This window comes from Jaculus jaculus, chromosome 1 (assembly GCF_020740685.1).
Source record: "Jaculus jaculus isolate mJacJac1 chromosome 1, mJacJac1.mat.Y.cur, whole genome shotgun sequence".
NCBI lineage: Eukaryota > Metazoa > Chordata > Mammalia > Rodentia > Dipodidae > Jaculus > Jaculus jaculus.
In genome coordinates this window covers 67,150,309-67,176,493 of record NC_059102.1, presented here as the reverse complement: position 1 = coordinate 67,176,493, position 26,185 = coordinate 67,150,309, and the positions used below count along the sequence as shown (strand labels likewise).

At 36.3% G+C, this 26,185-nt stretch overlaps 2 protein-coding genes across 5 annotated transcripts in view; both read right to left on the bottom strand.

Moving 5' to 3' along the window:
- The window catches only part of Vps13a (vacuolar protein sorting 13 homolog A), a 203,548-nt gene that overhangs the window by 106,226 nt on the left and 71,137 nt on the right, over window positions 1-26,185 (bottom strand). For 3 of the 4 annotated variants that reach the window (XM_045155616.1, XM_045155629.1, XM_045155623.1), the window contains exons 25-33: window positions 23,539-23,693; window positions 22,696-22,852; window positions 21,399-21,478; window positions 19,815-19,874; window positions 19,446-19,599; window positions 17,588-17,701; window positions 17,404-17,507; window positions 4,786-4,953; window positions 1,840-2,144 (exon numbers count right to left, since the gene is read on the bottom strand). In XM_045155616.1, coding sequence (XP_045011551.1) covers window positions 1,840-2,144; window positions 4,786-4,953; window positions 17,404-17,507; window positions 17,588-17,701; window positions 19,446-19,599; window positions 19,815-19,874; window positions 21,399-21,478; window positions 22,696-22,852; window positions 23,539-23,693 — 1,297 coding nt within the window. The remainder of the gene's footprint in view (window positions 1-1,839; window positions 2,145-4,785; window positions 4,954-17,403; window positions 17,508-17,587; window positions 17,702-19,445; window positions 19,600-19,814; window positions 19,875-21,398; window positions 21,479-22,695; window positions 22,853-23,538; window positions 23,694-26,185) is intronic. The other variant, XM_045155618.1, reaches the window with a different exon arrangement.
- LOC101603468 (transcription factor BTF3 homolog 4-like) lies at window positions 13,090-13,587 on the bottom strand. The gene has a single exon (XM_045155642.1). The coding sequence runs from the start codon at window positions 13,564-13,566 to the stop codon at window positions 13,090-13,092; it is 477 nt and encodes a 158-aa protein (XP_045011577.1). The 5' UTR covers window positions 13,567-13,587.

The window sequence follows — 26,185 nt, the reverse complement described above, 5'->3', positions numbered from 1 at the left end:
TCTACACACGTGTGCACAAAGTAAATGCAACAGCACACACACATGCATATACTACACATACAAACACAACACAATACATTCTTTTAACAAATTAGTCTTGCTCAAATCCAACAAGGTATTGAATTCCAAATACAAAATAAGTACTATATGAAAACCTTCATATTTAATTCTTACTTAACAACAGTAAAATCCTCAGGGCTGCCTCAATGCCATCTTCTTCTATCTTTCCTCTCTCTACTGGATCATTTTAAAGTATCTTTTCAATAATCTGCTTCTGCCACTTACTTAAATAATGGTGTTCCTTATCATTCATCCCAACAACCCCAATGTACAATTTTTCTGTGTGATATTACTCATTCTAATGTATTCAGGATCATTAAATACTGCTAAACTCTCAAATTTAGAAATCTAAACAAAGCCACTCTCCTAACATCCAGAACACATATCCACTTGTCTTCTAGCTTTCTTCCTAGATATCTGCATATGGAAGCTTTATACTCACTTCCTACGTAATTTGCCCATCAGAGAAACCATTTATTTTTCCACACTATTTTTACTTCATTGTTCTCTTATCTCAGTCAATTGCAATCAAGTGCCAAGTTATGTAAGTATGAAACCTAAAATGAATTTCAGCTTTAGAAAACTAATATATTTCAGATCAATAACCTCTGCTACCATCTAAAGAAACTTAAAGAGAGTTTGATGATGCACACCTTTAATCCCAGCACTCAGGAGGCAGAGGTGTGAGGATCAATACGAGTTCAAGACCACCCTAGGACTACATAGTGAATTCCAGATCAACCCAGGCTAGAGACCCTCCATCGGAAAAGCAAAAAAGAAACTTAGAAAAGAAACAAAGCTGACCCTAATGTTAGCAAAAGGAAACACAATTAAGTATAAAACAACAGAAGAGAAAATAGAAAATTTAAAGAAAACAGTAAAATAAAAAGAGCATGGTTCTTAAGAACAATAAAATTAATTTTTCCACTCAGCATGATCAAGAAGAAACACACATAGTAACATTAAGAATGAGAGAGGTGACCTCATACAACTATTAATGACCAAGGGGGGAATATTCTGAATATACCATTAAGTACAAACTTATTATAGGTCAGTTATTTCTCAATTATGTTGCTTTAAAAATATCCCAAGCTGGGCTGGAAAAATGGCTTACTGGTTAAGGACCTTGCTTGTGAAGCCTAAGGACCAAGGCTTGATTCCCCAGTAAGCCAGAGGCACAATATAGAGTGTGCATTTGGAGTTCTTTCTTGGTGGGTAGAGGGCCTTGTGAGCCCATTCCCTCTCTATCTGTCTCTTTTCTCTATATAGTGAATAAATAAACAAAGTGAAAAAAAATTCAAAGCTGACAAGGGTAGATTGAGCAAAACTATTTGCAAAGTGAATTAATGAATCAGAAATTTCCCTTCTTCCAAAGCACTTAAGAACTACAAAAAGTACAAAAAGTACACAAATTTACTTCAGGTATTTTTACAGTTTTCCAATTATGTAAGAAACACTTGCAAAATGTTTTTAGTAGAAAGCTGTTATTACAGGAGAATCACAAAATCAAGTAGAATTATAGTAAAATAAAATCCTAAGAGAATGTTCAAGACACCAAGGACTTCAATGTAAAAATTAAGAAAGCCAGGTGTGGTGGCGCACACCTTTAATCCCAGCACTCGGGAGGCAGAGGTAGGAGGATTGCCATGAGTTCAAGGCCACCCTGAGATGACAGAGTTAATTCCAGGTCAGCCTGGACCAGAGTGAGACCCTACCTCGAAAAACAAAAAACAACAAAAAAAATTAATGTATATACACATACATTTGGGAAAAACTTACCTGTAGAGTCTCATCTCACTCAGCTTGATTGTTATCAAATCTATAACAGGAGGGGGGTTGCTCTTGGTCTCTGTTACCATAATGAACTTATTTTTCATTGTAATGAGTCCAAAGTCAGCAACAAAAACATTCTGAGACACTGGAGACTGTGGGATGACCACAACTGGAGCTTTGATGTTAACATCCAATGCGAACCTGGAGCTTCTCTGTGCCAGTTCTTTTACTCCGGTGGCAGCCATTCCTGCCGCCTGAACAGTTGCTTCAGCCAAGGCTTCTTTAGCTGTTTGAAAATTGTCTACAAAAGCCTATAAAGATGACAGAATTATATTCTTTATTTTTTTTGGCATGTGTATATGTGGTATGTGTTACACATGCATGTATGCACATGTGTGCAAGATGCCAGGGGGCCAGAGGTCATTATGTGGCCTCTACCTCATTAGTTCTCCACCTTATTTATGGAGACAGTCTCAATGACCCCAGAAGTCACAGATTCAGCTACTCTGGTAGCCAGCTTCCCCCAAGAATTCTCCAGTCTCTGCCTTTAGAGCACTGGGATTATAGGTGTGTACCAATATGTCTAGCATTTAGTGACTGCTCAGGCCTTCATGCTATGTGAGGAAAGCACTTTACAGAGTTAAAATCTCAGCCCCAGAATTACATTCTTCTTTTTATTCTTTTTGTTTGTTTGTTTGTTTTTGTTTTTTCAAGGTAGGGTCTCACCCTAGCCCAGGCAGACCTGGAATTCACTATGTAGTCTCAGGGTAGCCTTGAACTCACAATGACAATGCTACCTCTGCCTCCTGGCTGCTGGGATTAAAGACATGCAATGCCATACCTGGCTTTAGTGTTTAAATTTTTACTTCCACACACACATAAAAACACTTTGACATGGACAGTGAAGCATAATGTATTAAAACTCTATACTAAACCTTACTTTTCTCCTGGAAAAATCAAGAAACAAATATATAAATACAGGGAAAAAATAAAATTCTAACCCCAGAAATAAAGTAAAATAAGAGTACTGGAATGCTTTCCTGACTTTTTTTAATAATGCATTTTTTTCTAATGATGGAACAATAACATTTTCCTACAAAGGCTTAATAGAAAGCTTATTTATACTTGTGGGATTTAAAAAAACATGTAAATATTAACAACTCTTAAAAGATTTTGTTTTCTTTTTTCTTTTTCAAGGTAGGGTTTTGCTCTAGCTCAGGCTGACTTGGAATTCACTCTGTATTCTCAGGGTGGCCTTGAACTCATGGTGCTCTTCCTACCTCAGCCTCTCAAGTACTGGGATTAAAGGCCTGTACCACCATGCCCGGCTCCAGAGGAGTTTTCTAATATCCAAATTCTAAAAATAAAAAATCTTCAATAACATAAATAGCACCATTTAAATTTAAACTGAATTTTCATGCTTAGAGCAAAAATTTTTTTATTTTCAGTAATTTTAAAAATTTTTAAAAATTTTATTTATTTGATAGAGAAAGAGGGAGAGAGAGAGAAGGAGAGAATGGGCATCCTAGGGCCTCCAGCCACTGCAAATGAACTCCAGATGCATGCACCCCATTATGCAGCTGGCTTACGTGGGTTCTGGGGAATTGAACATGGGTCCTTTGACTTTGCAGGCAAGTGCCTTAACCACTAAGCAATCCCTCCAGCCCCCCTTTTCAGTAATTTTTAAGTAAAAGGCTATAACAAAATGGCTCAGTAACATTCAGAAGAATAAAAATTAAATAAAGGGGCTGGAGAGATGGTTTAGCGGTTAAACGCTTGCCTGTGAAGCCTAAGAATCCCGGTTCAAGGCTTGATTCCCCAGGACCCACATTAGCCAGATGCACAAGGGGGCGCATGCATCTGGAGTTCATTTGCAGTGGCTGGAAGCCCTGGCATGCCCATTCATTCTCTTTCTATCTCTATCTCTATCTGCCTCTTTCTCTCTGTCGCTCTCAAATAAATAAAAATAAACAAAAAAATTAAAGAATACTTGTTCATCTTTACTTTTTGCTATATAAAAGGACTTCATGGAAAAACACCATGTATATGAAGTTAGAATAAATTCAAAATTCAAAATTAGAGAAGAAGGTTCCATATTCCCACACATATCCAAGTCATACTTGGCCTATTTATTCCCTTACAACTTTAGATTTGATCATTTAGTTTGCATACTAATCATTACATACTGTTAGAAATGAACAGTGATTTCAAAGACAACAGAGATAGGTATGACACTCACAGAAGAAAGTGTGTAACAGCAAGGATAAAACTGAAAATCAAATGATGAAAAGGTAACCTAACAACTCAGGAGCCCTAATTCCTTAAAGTACTGGGTATCTACAGAATTATGAAACAATCAAAAGTACAATTTTCTTGGATGACTTAAGATCAAAACAAATTTCGATTATGTTCGATACTTTTTAGAGCTGCAAGCCAGAAAATGAAAAGTTTTAAGTATATCATGTATAAAGACCTCAACTAATGTATAACATATATTTTATTTGGCATACTATATATTAACATGTTAACATAACTGCATTTAAAATATTTTTATTTATTTGAGAGAGGGAAAAAGGCAGAGAGAAAGAGACAGAACAGGTGTACAGGGCTTTAAACCACTGCAAATGAACTCCAGATGCATGTGCCACCTTATGCATCTGGCTTATGTGGGTCCTGGAGAATCGAACCAAGGTCCTTTGGCTTTGCAGGTATGTGCCTTAACCAGTAAGCCATCTCTCCAGCCCATAACAGCATAGTTTTAAAGAGCTATTATATCTCTATATGAAAATGTTAAGATAAATGGATATAAAATATTTCATGGTATTAGGATGAATGGTATGCAAAAAATAATTTTTAAAATATGTATATGTTAAGCAAGGATTCTTCATCCATGTTCAATATACAAAATTTCCAACTAGAATAGAAATAAAAAATAATTTATTAAATACTTACCATTATAGAATATAGAAATTTTGTAACAAACACCACTTCAATGCAACCAACAGTTAAGTTAACTTGACTGTCAACTACATTCATATCAGTGTATGCAGAACCAGCAGTTGCTTCCATGTAAGAAATCATTTTGAAGCTGAAAACTTCTTTTCCAGTTATATAAACAGCCTTAATGAGAGAAAATTCCAGTTACTACTATCCATTTTTGTGTACCTGGAACTATACTGGTTACTTTCTCCTTGCTTAGACAAAATAACCTGACAAAAGGAATTTGAGAAATACATGTATGTTGATTCACAACTCCTGGGTAAGCCCATCAGGGCAGAGAAGGCATGGTGGCACCTAGTCCCATTGTATCCACAGGAAGGAAGTGAAGTGTTGAACGATGCTGCTCAGTTCACTTTCTCCATTTTACTCAGTATAGGACCCCAGCCAATGAATAGTGCTGCCTACATTTAAGGTGGATCTTGCCAACTCAGTTAACCTAATCTAGAAAATATCTCATAGACCTGCCCAGATGTTTATTTCCATGGTGATTCTAAATTGTGTCAAGTTGAAAATAAGAGTAACTGTAACAAAATAAAACAAATTAAAATACTAATAAAATATACATACATATTTGAAAAATCATCTAAATACTCAACCAAGTACCTGTAAACCACACTTCTAACTGATTTATTAAAAGTTTCACTGTAAGCCGGGCGTGGTAGCACAAGCCTTTAATCCCAGCACTCGGGAGGCAGAGGTAGGAGGATTGCCATGAGTTCGAGGCCACCCTCAGACTCCATAATGAATTCCAGGTCAGCCTAGGCTCGAGTGAGACCCCCACCTCGAAAAGCCAAAAAGAAGATTCACTGTAATATTTTTTTTTTCAGATTGATGGCAGCTCCTTTTACAGGTTATGAAATCAGGCTAACAGGCACGGCCCAGAATTTGTTGTTGAATGGAGAAGAGAAGATTTCAAAATATTCATTTTCACTTAGTGTATACTTATGTACCGTGAGTCATTGAATTTCTTTAATTTTCAAAAGGTGGTAATCACTTCATGTCTCTACTTCTCTTGATTTGAGGTATGTGAATGATTTTTCTCAAATTCTTCAAAGGAGTCTCCCTATTTCTATACTTCTCTTTTTGTATTAATTTGGTAAGAGTGACCTAAATTGCACACCAAATAGTGGATTAAAATTTCAAGCTCTGTAATGCCAGCTAAAAATGGGAGAATGCAAGAGGAGATATAAAATGCTTTTTAAACTCTGAAACATGGACACAATACTTACCTTTACTGCTTTCTTGAATCCTAACGGGAAAGACAAGAGGCTAAAGCATCAAGAAATTTAACTGTGAAGCTCAGAACCAGTAATTCCCAAGGAGGAGAAGGCAGAAAAGTCTTCTGAAGGTTCAGATACAAGGAGAGAATGACAGAAGTCTACACCTCTGCACTGCTTGTGATGTACAAAGCTGAAGAGAACCCAATTTCAACCCAAAATACAAGAAACCACCAGATCAACTATTTTAGCTTTTCTTCAAGCCACTAGAAATATAAGATGGCAAGACAACAAAGCACCTTAACATGTGAGGAAAAAATTGTACATTCAAGGGGAGAAAGCTTACTTGTAGGACAGAGTAGGATAAAGTGATACCATATAAAATAGGTAATAATTCAACTAAAACAAAGTTTAAATGATTAATGTGAGATACAAATTCCTCATGCCGGGCGTGGTGGCGCATGCCTTTAATCCCAGCACTCGGGAGGCAGAGGTAGGAGGATTGCTGTGAGTTTGAGGCCACCCTGAGACTACATCGTGAATTCCAGGTCACCCTGGGCTAGAGTGAGACCCTACCTTGAAAAACTAAAAAAAAACAAATTCCTTGGCAACAACAAACAAATACCAGTGCAGTTGTAGGAATTTCACGGGAGTTTCTTGGGAGCACATAAGAATAACAGAGGTCAAGAGTGGAAAGAAAGCTCATTTCCTGGCTTGGGCCCTGGAAAGGGAGGGTTCTTCTACAAGGAATAGGCCCAAAGCATCACTCAGTACCTATTCCCCAGAGCAAAAGGTTCACTTCAGGACTTCAAAAGATACAAAATTCTAGAAAACTATACTTGGAGGGAAGAACAAGAAGGCTTCCTAAGAACAGAGTACGACAGGTAGGGCATTCAGCCCCACACGGTATCCACAAAGGACATCATCCAGTTGCTATGGGTAAAAAGGGGAAACGCATCATCAATGTTCCACTTCTGAGACCTAAAGAAACAAGCTTGGCTAGGGATGAAAATAAACCAGAACTTAACTGATTAACCAAGGCTTCTATGATGGGCTCATTTTGATTGTCAACTTGATTGGATTTAAGAAATGCCTAAAATATTGGTGTCAGTAGGCTCAGGGGAGCTGGAGAGAGGAGAAAAGAAAGTAAGAGGAGGGCACTCTAAATTAAAGAGGTTATATATAACCTTTGTTAGGATATATATGTATGTATGTATGTATGTACATACGTATGTACACACACATACATACACACACAGAGACATATATATACAAAAGAGACAAGTTTGAGCAGAGGTATCATACAGAGGGAATAAATGCTATGCCCAGAAGCCATAGACTATCACAGAAAAAATTCAGAGCCAGGGTTGGAATACCTCCCAGTGAAGTGTTGGTCAGCAAGGCAACAGAGGTTCCCAGAACAATATAGGGTATTGCCAAGGCTCTTGGTTTTATATGACAGCTAAATGGCAAGACCCTGCTGCTGAAGATACCACATACTTCAGATGCAGGACACTAAGAAGTCAAGCTAGAGATGAGCTGGAAGGCTCCTCCCTGTTGACTAGTGGTCTCGGTGCTGGAAAAGTACTATGCAGACCGCTAAAGGAGAAAAGATCACCCAGGCAAGATGTGCCCACTAGTGTCACAATTACATATCTGTTATGAGGGAAACCTTATTAGATCTGAGGCCACTCTGTGTTGGGGAATTCATACCTAGTGAACACTTAGGCACAATCTATGGCTGGGAGTCACAAACACTAGGGGAAATTACTACTGTTGTTTGATTACATGAACATATCATGTTTATCAAACAACTCTCTAAATATTTATGTTTATGTTTATATACTAGAGCTGCTGTCATTTAAAAAAAAAAACTTATATATTTGAGAGAGAAAAAGAGGCAGATAATGTGCTAGGGCCTCTAGCCACTGCAAATGAACTACAAATACATGTGCCACCTTGTGCATCTGACTTGATGTACATGTGGGCAACTGAATCCCATGAATCCCAGTCCTTAGGCTTTGCAGGCAAGTGCCTTAACCATTGAGTAATCTCTCTAGCACCTACTCACATTTTATTTAATTTTAGAGAGAGAGACAGAAATAGAGACAGAGAGAAAACTGGCATGCTAGGGCTTCAGCCACTGCAATTGAACTCCAGACATTTGTGCTACCTAGTAGGCATGTGCAACCTTGTGCTTGCCTCACCTTTGTGCATCTCACTAATGTGGGATCTGGAGAATTGAACATGGGTCCTTCGGCTTCACAGACAAGCACCTTAACTCACATTTTTTTTCTTATTTTTTATATTAGTTTTCTATTCAGCAAATACAGGCAGTTTGGTACCATTATTAAGCTCATCCATGACCTACCCCCTCCCCATTGGCCCCTCTTTGTTGAGGTAAATGGGTCGTGCATTGTGGAGTTAGCCCACAGTTATTGGGACAATAAATGTCTCTGCATATCATGACCCAACATGTGGCTCTGACATTCTTTCTGCCCCCTCTTCTGCAAAATTTCCCTGAGCCATGTTGGGTTCATTTCTGGTCTGCTTCAATGATGAGGTGTTGGGGGCCTCTGAGACTCTGGCTCTCTGGTTTGATAGGAGTTGATTTTTCTCTGTGTTGGTCTCCTTCTCCCTTGTTCCGGTATCCAGTTCATCAGGGAAACAGCACCCTTGCTTGTTGTGCCAGTTTTCCTTATTAACTCACATTTTTGATTAGAGAAATATTTCTAATTAGCTCACTCTTGCTGCTCCTGCCCTAGTGCTGATGGATGAAGATGTGAGCCAACTGCCTGCTCTGGTATGCCTTCTCCACCATGAAGAAACTTCTCTTTGAAACTATAAATAAGCATGAAATAAACCCTTGCCTTCCGTAAGTTGCTTCTAGTCAGAAATTTTGTGCCAGAAATATGAAGGTAACTGATACACTGTGGTACATAAGAGGGAACCAAAATACAAACTAACAGCATAGAAAACCTATTCAACAAAACTATGTCAGAAAATTCCCCAAATCTAGGGAAGGTAATGGAACTATAAAATAGAGGATATATTTCACTTAGAACCCTCAAAAATGCATGCCTAAAAAGTTGTTCTCCACATCAAACTATTGTGAGCTAAAGTTCCCAGAAAATGTTTGATCTCTCTCCAGATCCAATGTAAGCCAGATGCACAAAGGTGAAGCAAGCGCAAGCTTGCATATGCCCACTAGGTGGCAGAAGCATCTGGAGTTTGACTGCAGTGGCTGAGGCCCACCCACTCACCTGCGCCCGCATACGCGCGTTCTCTCTCTCTCTCTCTCTCTCTCTCTCTCTCTCTCTCTCTCTCTCACACACACACACACACACACACATACACACACACACACACACTTTGGCAAAAAAGATACCTAAAGGAATACAGAAAACAAAAGAGGAAACAAAAGATATAATTGTGAGAGCTCAAAAAAGAATGGGATGAAAAATATAAGATTTAGGAAAGAATGAAATAGTGGAGTAAATCTCTATTATGAAGAAGGCAGAATTAATTAGTGTGTAATATGTAATGGCCCTACATGTAAACAGTTTTGATGCGTCAGTCAAGAATCAGACACTAGGGCTAGAGAAAAATGGCACACTCAGTACAGTACCTTCTATACAAGTGTGAGAACCTGAGCTCAGATCACCAACACCCACATAACGTTTTATAGGGTTCCTAATGTACCTCATGACATAAGCTTTGTGCCTTTGGCTGACTACAAATCCTAAGTGTTGTTAAATTTACAAAAATGTAGATCCAGGAGATTTCCTGCAAGACTTTGTGATACAGGAGTATCAAAATCTGCCATTATCACACTCAACCCAACAAGATATTTGTTGAACAAAATTTAGAGGACAAAGGTTGACATTACATATAGGTAAAGGGAAAATAAGCCACCGCACTAAAAAGTGACCATCCTAATTAATAGTCTGGAAACTGACTGGTGGGTTCACCATGTCTTTAATCCAACTGGCTCTCCCAGTATACAGGCTGTCAAGCTTTTATTTACAGTATTTGTTTCTCAAAGAAATCTGACTTGCCTAACATAAAACAAACAAACAACAACAAAAGTTTCTCTCAAGTTATAAGACTAAAGTTGCTAGACTACCATGTTTAACCATCCTGAGAAATATCTACACAAAGATTCCAGTCAGTTTAAATATCTAGAGAAAACTGTAACGAAGTCCTTAGGAAAGAACGTTAAAGTGTAATTAGAACTGTCATCAGTTTTTACTGGACTCCACGACATACAACTTCACTTAGGAAAGAAAATCAAAGCAATGAATTTCAAATCCAGTCAAAATTCCTTGCAAATATAAATTTCAAGGAACATAGAAATACTCAATCAATATTGTACCTATGAACTATGCCAAAGAAATATACAAGAGAATTAACTTTTTCAAGAAATGTACCTTAGTAGTAAATTGCTGGGCTAGCTTGAGAAAGGCCCTGATTACAAACCCTAGCACCAGGAAAAATAACTTAACAGAAAAGGAATGTCTGAAAAGCAGACATTCGGATTTGAACTTCAGAAATTTAATATTTGCTTGATGGTTATTGAGTCTGCATTGTTCTAGTCTCTCCTTGCTATGCCTTAAACCAGATGAAAATGTTTACTAGCCCAGGCTGACCTGGAATTCACAAGGTAATTTCAGGGTGGCCTCAAACTCATGGTCATCCTCCTAACTCTGCCTCCTGAGTGCTGGGATTAAAGGCGTGTGCCATCATGCCCAGCCTAAAAGACAATCTTAAATCTCAGATGAGACTTGGGATTCTGGAACTATCTTAAGTTGGTAAAGCCTGTGGAGACCTTTGAAATCAGACTGAGTACTATTTACAATATGAGACAATTTCAAATCTATTGGGAACCATAGGCAAAATGTGGTAATTTGAATAAATGCCCCATAGATTCAGTTTATTAAAACTTCTTGGATTTCTAGCCACCTGCCTGGAGCAGGTAGATCTTAGGGTCCAGCCCTAAGACTTGGTGGTGGATTTGAAATTTCAATCTACAGATATGTAAAATGCCTAGTTATTCCTGGAGTTCCTGAAGTGTGCTGTGTGGGGTTTGTTGTTGTTGTTGTTTTTCTTTTCTCCCTCTCTCTCTCTCTCTCTCTCTCTCTCTCTTTCTCTGCTTGGTTTTTTAAGAGGGGGCCAACTTCTTTTGCCATGATGGAACTTCCCCTGGATCTATAAGCTTCAATAAATCCCTTCCTCTATAATTATGCCTGGTCTGGAAGTTCATCTCAGAGACCTAAAGCTGTCTACTACAGGGTCACTGTAGATGGACCTTAATAAAGGCAAAAATCCCACAGGTGTTCTCTATTTCTCTTTCCTTTCCCCTCCCCATCCTCCCTCTAGCAGACATACATATTTCATACCCAATAGTTGGGCTCTTAACTGCCCACAGGCTTCTAACAGGTCTAAGGTAAAAAAAAGACATGTTTGTACTTCATGTTTTCTGTTTTTTTCCCCTCTTTTGAATTGTTTTATTAACGTTATTTTGTTAAGTCCATGTAATATATAAAACATAACAGGAAAAGAAAACCCAACAAATTTAAAATAAAAAAAGAAAGTGTTTGGCTAGAAAAACAAAATAAAACACAAGAGCATCATTGCCTTCCTCTCTGTAGATCTCCCTGTGCTGTTGGTCTCACACTAGCTAGGAAGGGAAGGTCACTAGCTTGAAACAAGTTGGCATGCTGCAAGGTCAAGCTGCAGTCAGCTTGTTGACGGGCCAGGAAAAAGACAGATTTTAAACTCTTACCCTAAAATATTGTCTACAATAAATGCTGATATGCAAAAGGTAAGCTTTTATCAAACAGCAAGAGAAAACGTGAGTGAATGAATACAACTTACCTCCAAGTCTTCTGAAAGGTTTAAAAAGAAAATAAATACTGTGTTTTATATTGCTCCCCCAAAGCATCCCAGGTATGCAGGAGGCTGTTGTGAGCAGCTATCATCACTAATAAGCTCTAACTCAGAGGTAGATTCAAGGCCAAGAGTAGAAGAACGATTGCAGAAACCCTCCCGGGGCAAGTACCATTTCACAGAATGCTTGCTGATGCTAGGAGAAGCCTGTGCCCTCCATTCTTCTCATTCACAAGGGGCTTCTAAATTTCAGCCTTGCTGAAAAAGAAGCATTCTTGTACCTGCAACCCAGAACAGCTAGGACACGGAATAAAGGCGGCATAGTTATTTAGGAAGCACATGCTAGCTATTCCAGTTTGAAATCTACCCAAACGGTCAAATGAGGGGGAATAAATTGTTAAAGATGGACCTGTTCCTCAAGATGAGGAACTAAAATTATCTTACAAAAACAGGGAGTAGGCACTCATTCAACTCTACATGGAAACATTCTTCTCAAGCTAGTCAGGAGATGAAGGAGAAAGGCCAACTGGTCCACTCAGGGGAGAGGAGAGGTTAACAGAAGCACTGAGAAGAAGGTGGGGAGAAAACACTCAAGCAAACGGCAAGTGTCTCAGGACACCGAGAAGTATTAAAAAAAAAAAAAATGAGTTAACCATGCCAGTTAAAACCAATCTCCAATGGTCAAGAATCACTTTAAATATGAAATCAGATACTCACTTTAGACTAGTGCATTATTCAAAAAAAATAACAAATGTAAAGATTTTTTTTTCTTTCTACTGGGGGAAGGAAGATGATAAATAGAGCTGCTTTCCAATTTGCTCTACACCATAGACACATACTCACACACACACCTACACATACATACACCAAGAACACCCCACCCAAACCCACAACCAAAGGATCAGAACCCAAAATACCCTCCAGCTGCAGTGACACTTCATATTTTGACTAAAAGTAGACTCTGGGAGGAAGTGCAAAATGCAAAAATCAAATGACCAAGAAAATGCTGAACAAACAGCACAATTAATATACAAAATATCCCTATCACTGAACTAGTAACAGTGGATGTTCCCTGTGTCTGTAAAACTTCGGGACCACACAGCTGATTGTTTATCCAGTCCACGCCAGCTTCCAAACCACAGAAAGGACTTTAGTTAGCCTCGTTCTTTGAGGCTTCATAGAAGTTTTCCATAAGATCTGGAATGTCATCATTCTCCTCATCAATGTCTTCTGGTTTTGGAGCTTTGTTATCCAACACCTGCCGTGGGAACTGTTCAGCTAACTTTCTAAGGCTTGTTAAGCCGTCAGCACCAAGTTGACTTAATATTCCGGGAAGCATTCCTGTAATTGGTTTGGCTTCTGCGTGACCAGTAATTGCAAAGGTATTGGTGGACAGGGAAGCTTGGACTTTGGAATTGTTGAAATGAATAACTGTTCCATCATCTCTTATTGTGTTCACCTCTTCAATACCAGCTATGTTATTTACAGCCAGATTTTTCAGAGAACTCTGGAGTTCTTTGTCATCAGCTGTCGCTGTTCTATGTACCACCTTCTTCTTTCTGCGAGCTGTACCCTTGCCCCCTATGCGGACCTGAGCCTGAAGTTTGGCTAACTTTTCTTGATTCATGCTGTTGGTAAATCTGAAGTAGGGAAAAGGGAGGGGCTCCTCCAACACCAGCATGCAGCAAGAGCAAGATGGCTGCCTCCTGTACTTCATGTTTTCTTGTATTCCCTTTCTTTTTCTCTATTAACATACCCACCCTAGACAAGTAGGTATCTTAGCTTATGACCACTCTTCAGGCAAAGATCTTCAGACCATATTGAAAGAAATCACCCCAAATTTTGAGGGAGGCACACAGAAATAGGGAAAGAAAAATATGAGGGAGGAAAACTATGTGCCTGTTTTCTTTGAAGATTCAAACTGGTGAAAGGCTTTGCCCCATCCTATACCAAAACAGCACAGACTTTCATTGTACTTTCAAATTTAATTATCACATAACAGAAAATTGAGGAATAGCCTAAATATCATGAAAATGTAATCAGCCAAAATCCAAGCTGGGAAAATACTGCAGAATAAATAGCAATAAATGACACATACAAGAAGAATGAAGATCAACTGATTGTTTGAAGGGTACTTGTAAACTGAGATTAAAGAGATAATCAACCCCAAGCACAGTGAAGATCCTGCTCCACACACTAAAGAAAAGACAATTAAGGAAATATAAGCACCCACTCTCTTATTTAATGACATTAAGAAATGAAATCTGGCCTGAAGAGATGGCTTAGCAGTTAATGCATTTGCCCATGAAGCCAAAGGACCCAGGTTCAGTTCCCCAGGACCCAAGTAAAACAGATGCACAGTGCGGTGCATGTGTCTGAAGTTCATTTGCAATATAACAGAAACTCACTCATAGCACAACAGTGTAGAACATGACATAGGGACTATAAAATTCTTATAGAGGGCAGAAAATATATGTTTCTTCTGGTTTTCTGACATGTTCTTCACATGTTACTCTACAAGGTATTTTGTTTAAAATCCATAAATTTCAGAACCCACCCCCCAAAAGAAATGGAGGATAAATCAGAGTGGTCCAAGAAGATAAAAGGAAGTTTCAATCTATAGGTTTTTGTAAGTTGTATTTTAGCCTTGTATATATTTTAAAAAGTAAATTACAAAAAATGTTTGGAATTATATTATCAGTTCTGTGACTATAACAATCTTGTATAAAGTTAGTATATATAAAAATGAGCGTTCTACTTTTAAATATTCTATGTGCGCCATAAGTAACAGATCATCTAACAAGGGCTTTGGAAAACTTTTTGTTCCTTATTTCGATGATTTGTGTACAATGATATTTTGAGACTTTTCTGCTTTAACAATCATAAGAAAATTCAAAGAGCAAGAATATGCTTTGTTTCTAACATAAAAAACAGAGGGTCACCATAGGCATTGTAGACTGGGACCATTCATGCATTTCCTTTCTTGTTGGCATATTCCAAATGCTCACTTTCTGACTCAAGGAGAATTTCAGGTAATCTGGTTTTATGATTTGATATACTCTTCCTTCAATACACCATCTGTGATGGTTAACCATGATTGTAATTTGATTTAGAATCACCAAGGAAACAAATCTTTGGGCACATCTCTAAAATGCTTTAGATTTTAAGTAAACTGAGGTAAGGAGAGCCATCTTAAAAGTACATTCTTTGGGCTGAGGTCTGGACTGAATGATATGGAGAAAGTGAACTGAACTCAGGCATTCAATGTCTTCTTCTTCCTGACTGGATGCAATGTGATCAGCATCGAAAATTCTTGCCACGCCTTCTCTGCCATGGACTGTTGCTGGACTATGAGCCCAAACATATCCTTCTCCCATCCTTAAGTTGCTTTTGTCAGGTATTTCACTACAGTGATTAGAAGTAACTAATACACCATCTGATTTAAATGCCTCAATTTTCAGGAATTTACTTGCCAAACTCCATGAAAGTATTTAATCCAGAAATCTTATAGTAGTATGCCTAGTAACAAAATTGCTACCTTTTATACTCCATTTGCTGCCAGAAGGCGCTACATAGGCGACTGGGGGAAATGACCAAGACCTGTCCAAGCAACACACTGTTTAACCTAATTAGCAACAAATAACCGGATGTGATGCCCACACAAGTGCAATAGTGGTACACAGCCATGGTGAGGAATCAATTGCTCTTGATTTGGCTAACTGATCCACTCAGTGGTACTAGACCCATAGCTGGAGCTGGGAAACAAGTCAGAACCATACCCAAACACAAGCCCACTCTACAATATCAAGCTACCATCAATCACGGGGTATAAGAGGGCCTAAACCTACCATACTGTCTATCAAAAAAGTAAGTCTTATCTCAATTTTCCGGGCGCTAACTTACTCTCCGTTGGAGAATCTGCTTCTCTTTTCCAGATAGATGCAGATCCTAAGAAGAAAGCTGCCCCAGCATACCTCAAAAGGGGCCCAACTGAAACTAAGGACAACTGGCGAAATAAGCAAGGGTGATGTTTTCCTGTGAACCGGATACCAGCACAAAGGGGAAGGAGATCAACGCAGAGAAGAATCAACTCCTACCAAAGCAGAGAGCCAGAGCCTCAGAGGCCCCCAGCACCTCAGCACTGAAGCAGACCAAAAATGAACCCAACATGGCTCAGGGAAATTTTGCAGAAGAGGGGGCGGAAAGAATGTCAGAGTCACATGTTGGGTCATGATTTGCAGAGACATTTATCATACCAATAACTGGGGGCTAACTCCACAATGCACGACCCATTTGCATTAACAAGGAGGGCCTAATGGGAAGGGGTAGATCACAGATGAGCCTAAATAATGGTACCAAACCGCCTGCATTTACTGAAAAGAAAACGAATAAATTAAATTTTAAAAAAAAGAATATCTTAATATTTTAATATCTTGGTGAGAATCCATGACAGGATTGGAGAGATGGCTTGGTGGTTAAGGCATTTATTTGCCTACAAAGTGAAAGGACCCAAGTTCAATTCCCCAGGACCCATGTAAGCCAGATACACAAGGTGGCACATGTGTCTAGTGTTCAGTTGCAGTGGTGAAGGCCAGGACACAGCCATTCTTTCTCTCAAATAAACAAAAACTATTTTTCTGGCTTTTCGAGGTCTCGCTCTAACCCAGGCTGAACTATGTAGTCTCAGGCTGGCCTTGGACTCTTGGTCATCCTCCTACCTCTGCCTCCTGAGTGCTGGGATTAAAGGCGTGCATCACCACGCCCAGTGAAAACAAAATGTTTTTATACAAAAAGAATTAATGGGCTGGAGAGATGGCTTAGCAGTTAAGGCACTTGCCTGCAAAGCTAAAGGACCCAGGTTTGTCTCCCCAGGACCCACCTAAACCCTATGCACAAGGTGGCACATGCGTATGGAGTTTGTTTGCAGTGGCTGGAGGCCCTGGCACACTCATTTTTCCCCTCCCTCCCTCTCTTTCTCTCTCTCCCTCTTTCTGTCAAATAAAATAAAATAAAATAAAATAAAATAAAATAAAATAAAATAAAATAAAATAAAATAAAATAAAATAAAATAAAATGTTTTATACCTCCGGATGTCAATTAATATCTAAAATGCATTATGAGGTTCAAAATATAAAAGTAGACTAACAAAACAAAACCTGAGAAGTGGTTTTTATTTGCATCTTCCTAAAACTGTTCCAGGAACATTACTTATTTATGAGATCCCATAATCTTAATTTTATAAATACAGAAGTGGAATTTAAGATGAGGTAATTGCTACTGATCATACAACTACTAAAAAGCAGAGCAAAGACAATAACTGACTATATTTGACCCCAGGCCCATTTATATAATAAGACACACTGCCAAAATATATCAATTATGCATCTAACTGATAAGTATGACCACTCTTAAAACATGATCATGTTTAGTGATAAATAAGTACGTAATAAGAACAAATTTGTACCTTTTTGTATGTAGCCATCTTATCAGAATCCAAAACAATTATATTCCTTAGTTTTGTATTGACTTCAGTTACAAAAGGCTTCATAATCATCTCAGAATCAAGCCCTAAGGAAATAAAATGATGGATAATTGCTTTCCCCCTTTTATTTCACAATTTTGAATTTATTTTTATGAATTATTATTACCTTCAATTTTAATTTCAGAAATGTTTCGTTTCTGGTCTTGAATAAAAATCTGTAAACATGATAATTCTGCTAAAATCTGCAAGGTAATGATATCTTCGTTCAGTGATGGCTTTACTAGAAAAGAAATCACATTTTAAGACATAAAGTAAAGTTTTAGTAGTTACCACATGATACTTATAAAGCACCTAAAATATCACAACAAATAATTATATAGAAATCCTGATTTACAATTTTAAAAAAGCACACATGAGTACTGAATGAGAACTCTAAAAAATAATTCTCTAATGAAAACAAAGGCATATAAATAGGTGAAAACATTGTTCTTAGCAGTGAGCAATTAACTGAAGGAAAAAAGACTGTAAAATACTAAATCCTTTTAGAAAGTATTTTAATTATTATTTGAGAGAAAGTGACAAAGATAGAGAGAGAATGGGTGCGCCAGGGCCTCTAGCCACAGCAAAACACTCCAGAGCATGTGCCACCTTGAGCCTCTAGCTTTACGTGAGTACTAGGGAACAGAATCTGAATCCACTGGCTTTGAAGGCAACAAGTGCCTTAACCACTAAGCAACCTCTCCAGCCCTCTAAAGTACTAAATCATTTGAGGTCCATTGCTCTGGGAGATAGCTGTCACTGTGAAAAGCAGCCATGTTCTGTTGTTAAAGAAGAACAGATGGCACATCTCTAAATCAAATATCAGAAATCTGAAATCCTTCAAAATCAAAACCTTTTTGAGTACGACCATGTCATTCAACAAATTTGGATTTTCTCCAGCATGCTTGGAGTTGACCTGTTCTGCAGGTAGTAGAAGTACTACATGACACAGAAACCAACACTCTTGGCAAGAAAACATGGTGCCTCAATGCTTTCTCACCCCACTGGGGCTTTAGATGAAGAGGACCAGGAGGAGCATATATTGGGTCATGGAGATTACATACCCTTATTCGGCTAGGGCCTCAGGCCAGACCCAATCATTGGTATAGAACCACTTAGGGCAAGGAAGTGGCTGCTAGACATAAAAGGAACAAAGGGAACAAAGGGAAGCAGGATGTTTTACTTTTAGGCATGAGACCTTAAGATGCTGTACAGGATCAAGAGCCATCGCTAACTAATACTGACCTGGTGCCTCTTAGCCAGAAACCTAGGACCTGTCTCTGGCTGCTAGGATAAGTGGGACCATCACTCCGGCAGCTTCAATTTGCTAATTATTTGTGATTTCCTTGCAGTGCACTTATTCATAATAAAGACTCACCTCCCCAGAGAAACAAGGATGTGAGGGAGTCACAATCAACCTTAGTGGAGAAATACAAGAAAGATACTGACAGACACTTATATTGGTGGGGGCTTTTAGGCATGTGTGAGAGAAGTTTCCAAGTATAAAACAGTGTCCTATTGTCAAAAATATCCAACAAAATAAGTTCTCTCATATGTAATTATTTTTAAAAAGTTTTAGATTTTAGAACATGTCAGCATCTCAAATTTTCAATTTTTGGACTATGGGCAATTAAAGATATTCCTTGATAGCACTCAAATTGTACGCTTTTTTCTCCCTAATCTAAAATAATATTATTAAAAGAGTAAATTTTAAATCAAATGTTTTACTATGATTTACTACTAAAATCTATTTTATAATCACCATATTTTCTTCAGTAACAATTATCTACCTTTACCATTATTTTCAAAAATATATGTATATTTATATATGCATGTATGTGTACATATGTGTGTGTGTTATATGATGAATCCTGTTACATATTAGTATAGTTTGAATTTTTATCTCAATAACTTAAAAACAAGATGAGAGCCCAAAACTACTTTTCTTATTGATAATTAAAAAAAAGAATTTTAAAGAAAAATACCAAATTTTTTAATGATATCTCCTTTGTCTTCAGTCTCTGGAACAGACACGGGGGCAGATTTTTCCTCTGATTGTGGAAGATTACTAGTTAGATAATTTATTGTATTCAGAAGTGCTTCAGTATGTAAATGAATATCCAAAGAAGAAAAATTCACCTAACAAACAAAATTGATTTCAATAATAGGTAAGTACAAATCTGTTTATGTGGTCTCCATGTAAATACTGTTTTGTGGTAAAAGCATACACCTCACAACATTCATGCTTCTATCTGTAAGTACTTTATAATTGCAATTACAAGGTAATTATCATCACACATTTAGAAATAAAAGTATGGTATCTAACTTAAAAATAAATTATAATATGCTCATACCTTAATAAGTTGTAAAATGTTATTATAGGTATCTTTCAAGTTAGGTGCATTTTTCTCAACCTATCCAAAAATAAAACATTTGTTAGAACATGCATATACAATAACAATATAGTTCCGATGTATATTTATGAAATTTTTCCAGATGTATGTTCATGTATATAAAAGTAATCACATATGGATACATTATTATGTACACAGTACTATATATTTTATGTATGCATACATATATTTTCCTTAACAAGCAAATGTTTCCCTAGAACAATGAAATTATTATACTAGAATAAAAAGAATTTGTTACCATGGGATTTTCTATCATAGAGCAAGTATTCAATTAAGGCTATACACTATCATTCTTACTATCAAAAAAAGAAATGTTAGATAATAACAAGTATAGAAAATAATTATTTGGTTATCAAAAACTCTGTATGTGTCTTTCTAATTCCTCCTATATAGAGAAACAACATATGTATCCCCCAAGCATCCAAACAGTGTCTTGTTTTTCCAAATTTTCTTACATTACCTTTGATAAATAAGTAGTATGTGTTTATAAGGTACTACTGATATCTGAATAATATATATGATATAGAGTAGTTAAGTCAAGCTAAGTTACATATCCATCAATTTGCTTACCTATTGCCTATTGTGGTGAGACACTTCAAATTTCTCTTTGGAAATACACATTACTATTGACTACAAACACCTTGTTGTGCAATGAATCTCAAAATCTATTCCTAATGCCTACCTGAAACTTTGTTCCACTTTGTCAATAGTTCCCCATTCTTTCCTTAACCATCACTCCCAGCTTCTGATAGCCACCATTTTTTGCTCTACTTCTATGAATTCAGTTATTTTGATTGTACAAGTAAGTACAATCCTCCAGTCTTTTTCTCTGTGAGCCTGGAGTTTTTCACTTGAATAATACCCTTCAGATAATGACATTGTTACAAATAACATCATTTTTCCTCCTTTTGACTAGTACTTCATTGAATGTGCATACCACATTTTCTTTAGATCTATAACACCTATATAAGCTAAATTCTGAGGCAAAACTAAAATAAAGTCTACATTACTAATGGATAGCAAAAATACTTTAAAAGAATTAAAATGCCATTATAAGAACTATTAAAATGAATGACACATGAAAATGAAAACAGAGACTAAACAATCAATAGATCATAACAGAATGAATTGTCTTACATAAAAGAGATACTGTAACTTAATAAGAATGAAGAAAAGGAATCGCTGCCACTTAAAATCAGGTACCTTCAATCAATGGCAGAAAATAAAGTGTAATCAACAATTTGTACATATATAGCAAAAATTCAAGACTGTTTACTTTTCAATATCTGGATGAAAAGGTCAAAATGGAGGCCATTTCTATTTAAACTACTTATTTTGCTACATAAAGTAAAAATTGGAACTATATAACAGAGAAAGACAAGATAAAAAAAACATTAGATACTTAGGAGTTACTGAGATGACATTAAAATAAAGAATAAGGAAACTACAGCTAAGTTTATCCAACTTGATAAATTTTTGGCAGCACACTTACCTTTTAGATCAGATAAAAATAGATCTGCTTACCTTCACATATTCCAATGTTAACAGATCTTCCATTGTATTATCTAGTGTAGTGACCAAATAAACTGGTTTCTTGTTTTCATCTAAATATAAATTTAAATTATTTCTTGTTAGGAAAATCAACTGAAAATAAATGAAGGCAATTAATATTACAGGATTGAAAAGCATTTATTAGTTCTATACCTTAGATCTACCAAATAAGGTCCTTTTTCTATTTCTTAAACTCCAAACATCATTTTTCAGCACATTTCTGTAATTTCTGTACCAAGCCCTTGTGCCTTAGCACTGAAGTTTCACTTTCCTAACTCTACATAGGCAGAAAAGAAAGAAAAGCTAGCAAACTGTTAAAGACGACCAAATGATTTTTAGGAACAATGCAAGGAATTCTGGCTCTGGGTCATAGAAACATTATGAAAGAAAAGAGTCCTTGACAACACTAATTGTTAAGAAAACAGATTAAAACTATAAAACTTTCCTACATACTAGATTAAAATCAACTTTAGTACTTGTTTGAATAAGTTGGTCAGTAGTTGGTGGCATTGTTTGAGGTGGTTTTGGAACCTTTTAGAAAGTGGAACCTCACTTGAGGAAGTAGGTTAGTGAGCTCTAAAGTTGTATGGCTGGTGCCACTTCCTGTATGGCCTCTGCTTCCTGCCTCAGAATGAAATGTGATGAGCCAAACTGCCATGTCTTCTCCACTATGGTGGTTTGATTCAGGTGTCCCTGATAAATTTAAGTGTTTTGAATGCTAAGAACAGGACAAAATCCTCTGAACATAACAGCTTATTAGTACATAGACCAGCTTTGTATTGCAGCTACTAATGACATTTTTGGCCCTTAAGATTCACTCTATTTGCACAAAAAAGTCTGGATGTGGGTATTTACACTATTTTTATTCATAACTGCCAAAACATAAAAGAAAACAAAGTATCCTCAGCACTGAGAATGTATAAGTAAACGATGGTATACCAGACAATGGAATATTACTCAAGACTTCAGAAAGATTAGCTATCAAGCCATGAGAAGATGTTTTACTAAGTAAAAGAAGCCAATTGAAAAAGAAAACACCTGGTGCTCATCAGGTACAAAGTGGAGCCATTAGAGCTTGGACTTCTAGCCTCCAAAACTTAAAGTTAAAGGAACCATTTTTCCCATATACATTGCATTGTAACAGCAATAGGAAAAAGACTAATATAAATTCAAAATGTAGTGATTTTCTGAGACAATTTTAGTAAACACACTAAATAACTAAACAGACAAACAAGTTAATTCAGCTATTATTTTAAGTAGAAATTCTTACCAAAATATTCTGGACATTTTAAGCAGAACTCTTTCAAAAAGGCATTCGCTTTCAAATCATATGTTCTAATCTCAACTTCTGTACCCAACCCTAATACATCAATTTCTATCACAGGAAGTTCACAATCTCCTACAAGGTGATAAAATTGAATCAAAACCTGTATGAGAAATAAAAAAGGAAGTACTAAACAACATGTCCACATACATGGTAATTAATTACATATTAATATTTATATATCATACATTAAGGAGATTGAAATTTTAGGAGCAATTTTATAGTTACTACAGTCTCCAAATGTATGCAATACATACACTGTATAAATAATCATTTTCAAAAGATACATGTGGATTACCCACAATATCTCATCAAAACCCCTTATACTTAATTAAGAAAGTTATAGTGGGGACTGTGGAGATGGGTCAACAGGTAAGAGTACTTGCTGTACAAGCACAAGGATCCAAGTTTGATCCTGAACATCCACATAAAAAGATCTAGAAGTGGCTATGTATGCTGGTAAGCCTAGCCCTGCAGACTAACCAGAACTGGCAAGCTCCAGGGTTGAGTGAGAATCTCCACCTTAAGTAAATAAATGGAGGAATACTAAAGGACACCTGACATACTCCTCTGAACTCATGTGTGTATGCATGGGGAACATGTACCTGCCCACAGATTTCATATAATGCACACATTCACATATACACATGAAAGGTAACATAAGTAAAACCACAAAGCAAGTGTACATCTACCTTAAATAATGTCTATTAATAATGAAATGATATAAATAAGCTACATAGTATAAATGACTATTTAAATCAGCCATATTAGTTTCAGCATAGTACATACCTCTGCTACTTCAAATCGCACTCTGAACTGAGTCAAATTCATTGAACAGTCTTGCTTTTGTAAATTTTTTTGTCGAGTACATTTAACTCTAGTTACAAATTGAGGTGACTCTTCCAATGGACTACATGGTGCATCAAAAAATTCCTCTTCTGAGTCTAAATGTCATAGAGTATTAAGTCAATAACAGAAATTATCAATTTAATGAAATTTTAATAATTTTAATAAAATAAATATAAATATTAAATTCTATGGTTATAATTTTAAAGTTAAATATAAACATAAAAGTTAAAGAGTAAAGAATGCATAAATTACTTTTCAACAAATAATAGCCTTATGATAAAAAGTATAGAAAATTATAAAACATTGGCTGAAAAATCAACTTCAAAATCATTAATCTTTTGCAAGATTGTATAAGAAAAATTTACAGTTAAGGACAATACTAATGATTGTACATATCATGAGCACTCAAAAGTAATATGCTACTATGACTATGTTTACTATATCTAGATAGTATATAAGACTTAGTTTAATACTCTGCTATATTAGCAGTAGAGGCCAGGTATGGAAATTTAAATGAAGCACCTAATTGTTATGCTTTCAATTAATATAAATTTTAGTTATGAGTAAGCAGTAAGAAAATATAACATGAAAAATACACAAATCAACAATTTAAAAGAATTGAAACAAAACTTAAGATGCAGACATTGTGAGCAGTGTGATAAAATCTCATACTTTCTGCCCCAGACATGACTCATCCCTCCTTTGTGAGTGTGTTTATTGTAGTGTGAAAGAGATGCTTCCCTTTGCTCTCCCAAGTTCATAGTTTGCTGGGATTAACTGACAATGGATAATAAGAGAAAAGCTACATAAATTTATTAATATTTACTGGGAAGAATCAATCACAAGTTGTGATTACTCAAATGACCTACTGAAGCCTAGGTACTTAAACAGCTTTCTCTTTAAGAGATGGAGACTGGGTATATGAATGGGCCCAGTGTTCAGACAATAAATAAACAACTGTTTACAACAAATTCTTTCAAGTGTGGTTGCGGTTACATTCTTTAATTTTCTTCCTGTAGATAGGAATTAATGAAAACTCAGAAAAAGACAAGTCAACAGTGTCATCTGGCAGGTCCAATCTCTGGGCAACATCCTGACAAAACTACTTTCAGCTAGTGTGCCTCTTTTAAGAGCCTTTACTGTAAAATTATCAGCATACAAGTTACCACATTTGGGGGTATGAGAGACTTCAGTATCTACACTATAAACATTGCAACTTAAGTAGCTATCTTAGTTAGCATATTCATTATGACTGAGGTATAGTGTTCATATTCAGGTAACTTTTACTTGCATAGGGAAAGAAAACAAAACAAACCAATAAACTCCATTTGATCTAAGAATAACCTATTTGTAAAAGTGTGAAGAAAAAAAATAAACGTACTTGCTTTTGATGACATAAATCAAACTGCAAAAGTTATAGCCACAGTGGGACATGACTGTTTATTTAAGGTGAAAAAAAATCAATTGCAGATAAATATTTATAGAAAATAAAGATACAAATAAAGAACTTGGTACTACCTGAGAATTCAGACCCCTAAAGAAGTCTTACAGTATATTTTCCAGTGATAGGGAAGATCAAATACTACAACGATTACTGGTTACATGATCTCTCTTGTTCACCATACATATATACACAGTCAATTCACCATAAAGCAAGGGAACATGGTACTTTCTACTATTTAAAATTTAGTTTAAAATATAGGAACACATTTTTTTCCAATGTAGCTAAGAAAAACCAAGTACATAACACAATAATTCTGGTTTTATATGTGACTACAGATATTAAGGCTTGATTATTTCTTTCAGCAACAAAAACATTAGATACAAAAACTTAATTATCACAAAATTCTCTAAAAAGGTTATAAATTATAAAATGTTCACATTTTTAAACTCGTGATTCAATAGAGATTATTACTAGTGATGTTTTGGATTAAAAATAATAAACTTTTATGGGTCAAAACAATCCTACTATAAAAGCAAACTTAAGGAATGATCCAGTTGTATTATTTTAAAGGAACTGGAGTGCAAATGTATGTGTACACATCTGCTGTGGCCTGGCATTTCCTGTGCGACTAGAGAGGACCATATGGCACTATTCCAGATGATGACATTTTGGCAGAAGGATTATACTGAGGTAACTACTTTAAAAACCAGAACTAGAAGTAGGTCTGAAGAAAGAACAAAAACTGCTTTTTATAAGTGACAATGAAGGGAAATCTACCTCTGTAATTGTTCTCTCTCTCTCTCTTCTCTGTTCAAAAGATTCTTACAAAACATTCATATCAAAGATGATGTTGAGTTTACTCTGTATAATAAATTTTACCCCTATTTGCCATACTTTCTTAGTTTCCTTCCTACAATATGCCTCCTATCTAGAAGCTTGAAATTCTTTTAGTCTTTAACTATAATTGGAATATAAACCCAAGTTTTACTTCCACTTGAGTTAACCATATCTGAGTGTCTCCTACATACATGTTCATTTTCTCCTACTAATCTGTATTGTCTTAGATAATCCAAAGATTTAAAGAAAAAGAAAAATATTTTTTTAAAGAAAAAGAAAAATTTATGCCATTATGCATGGTAATTT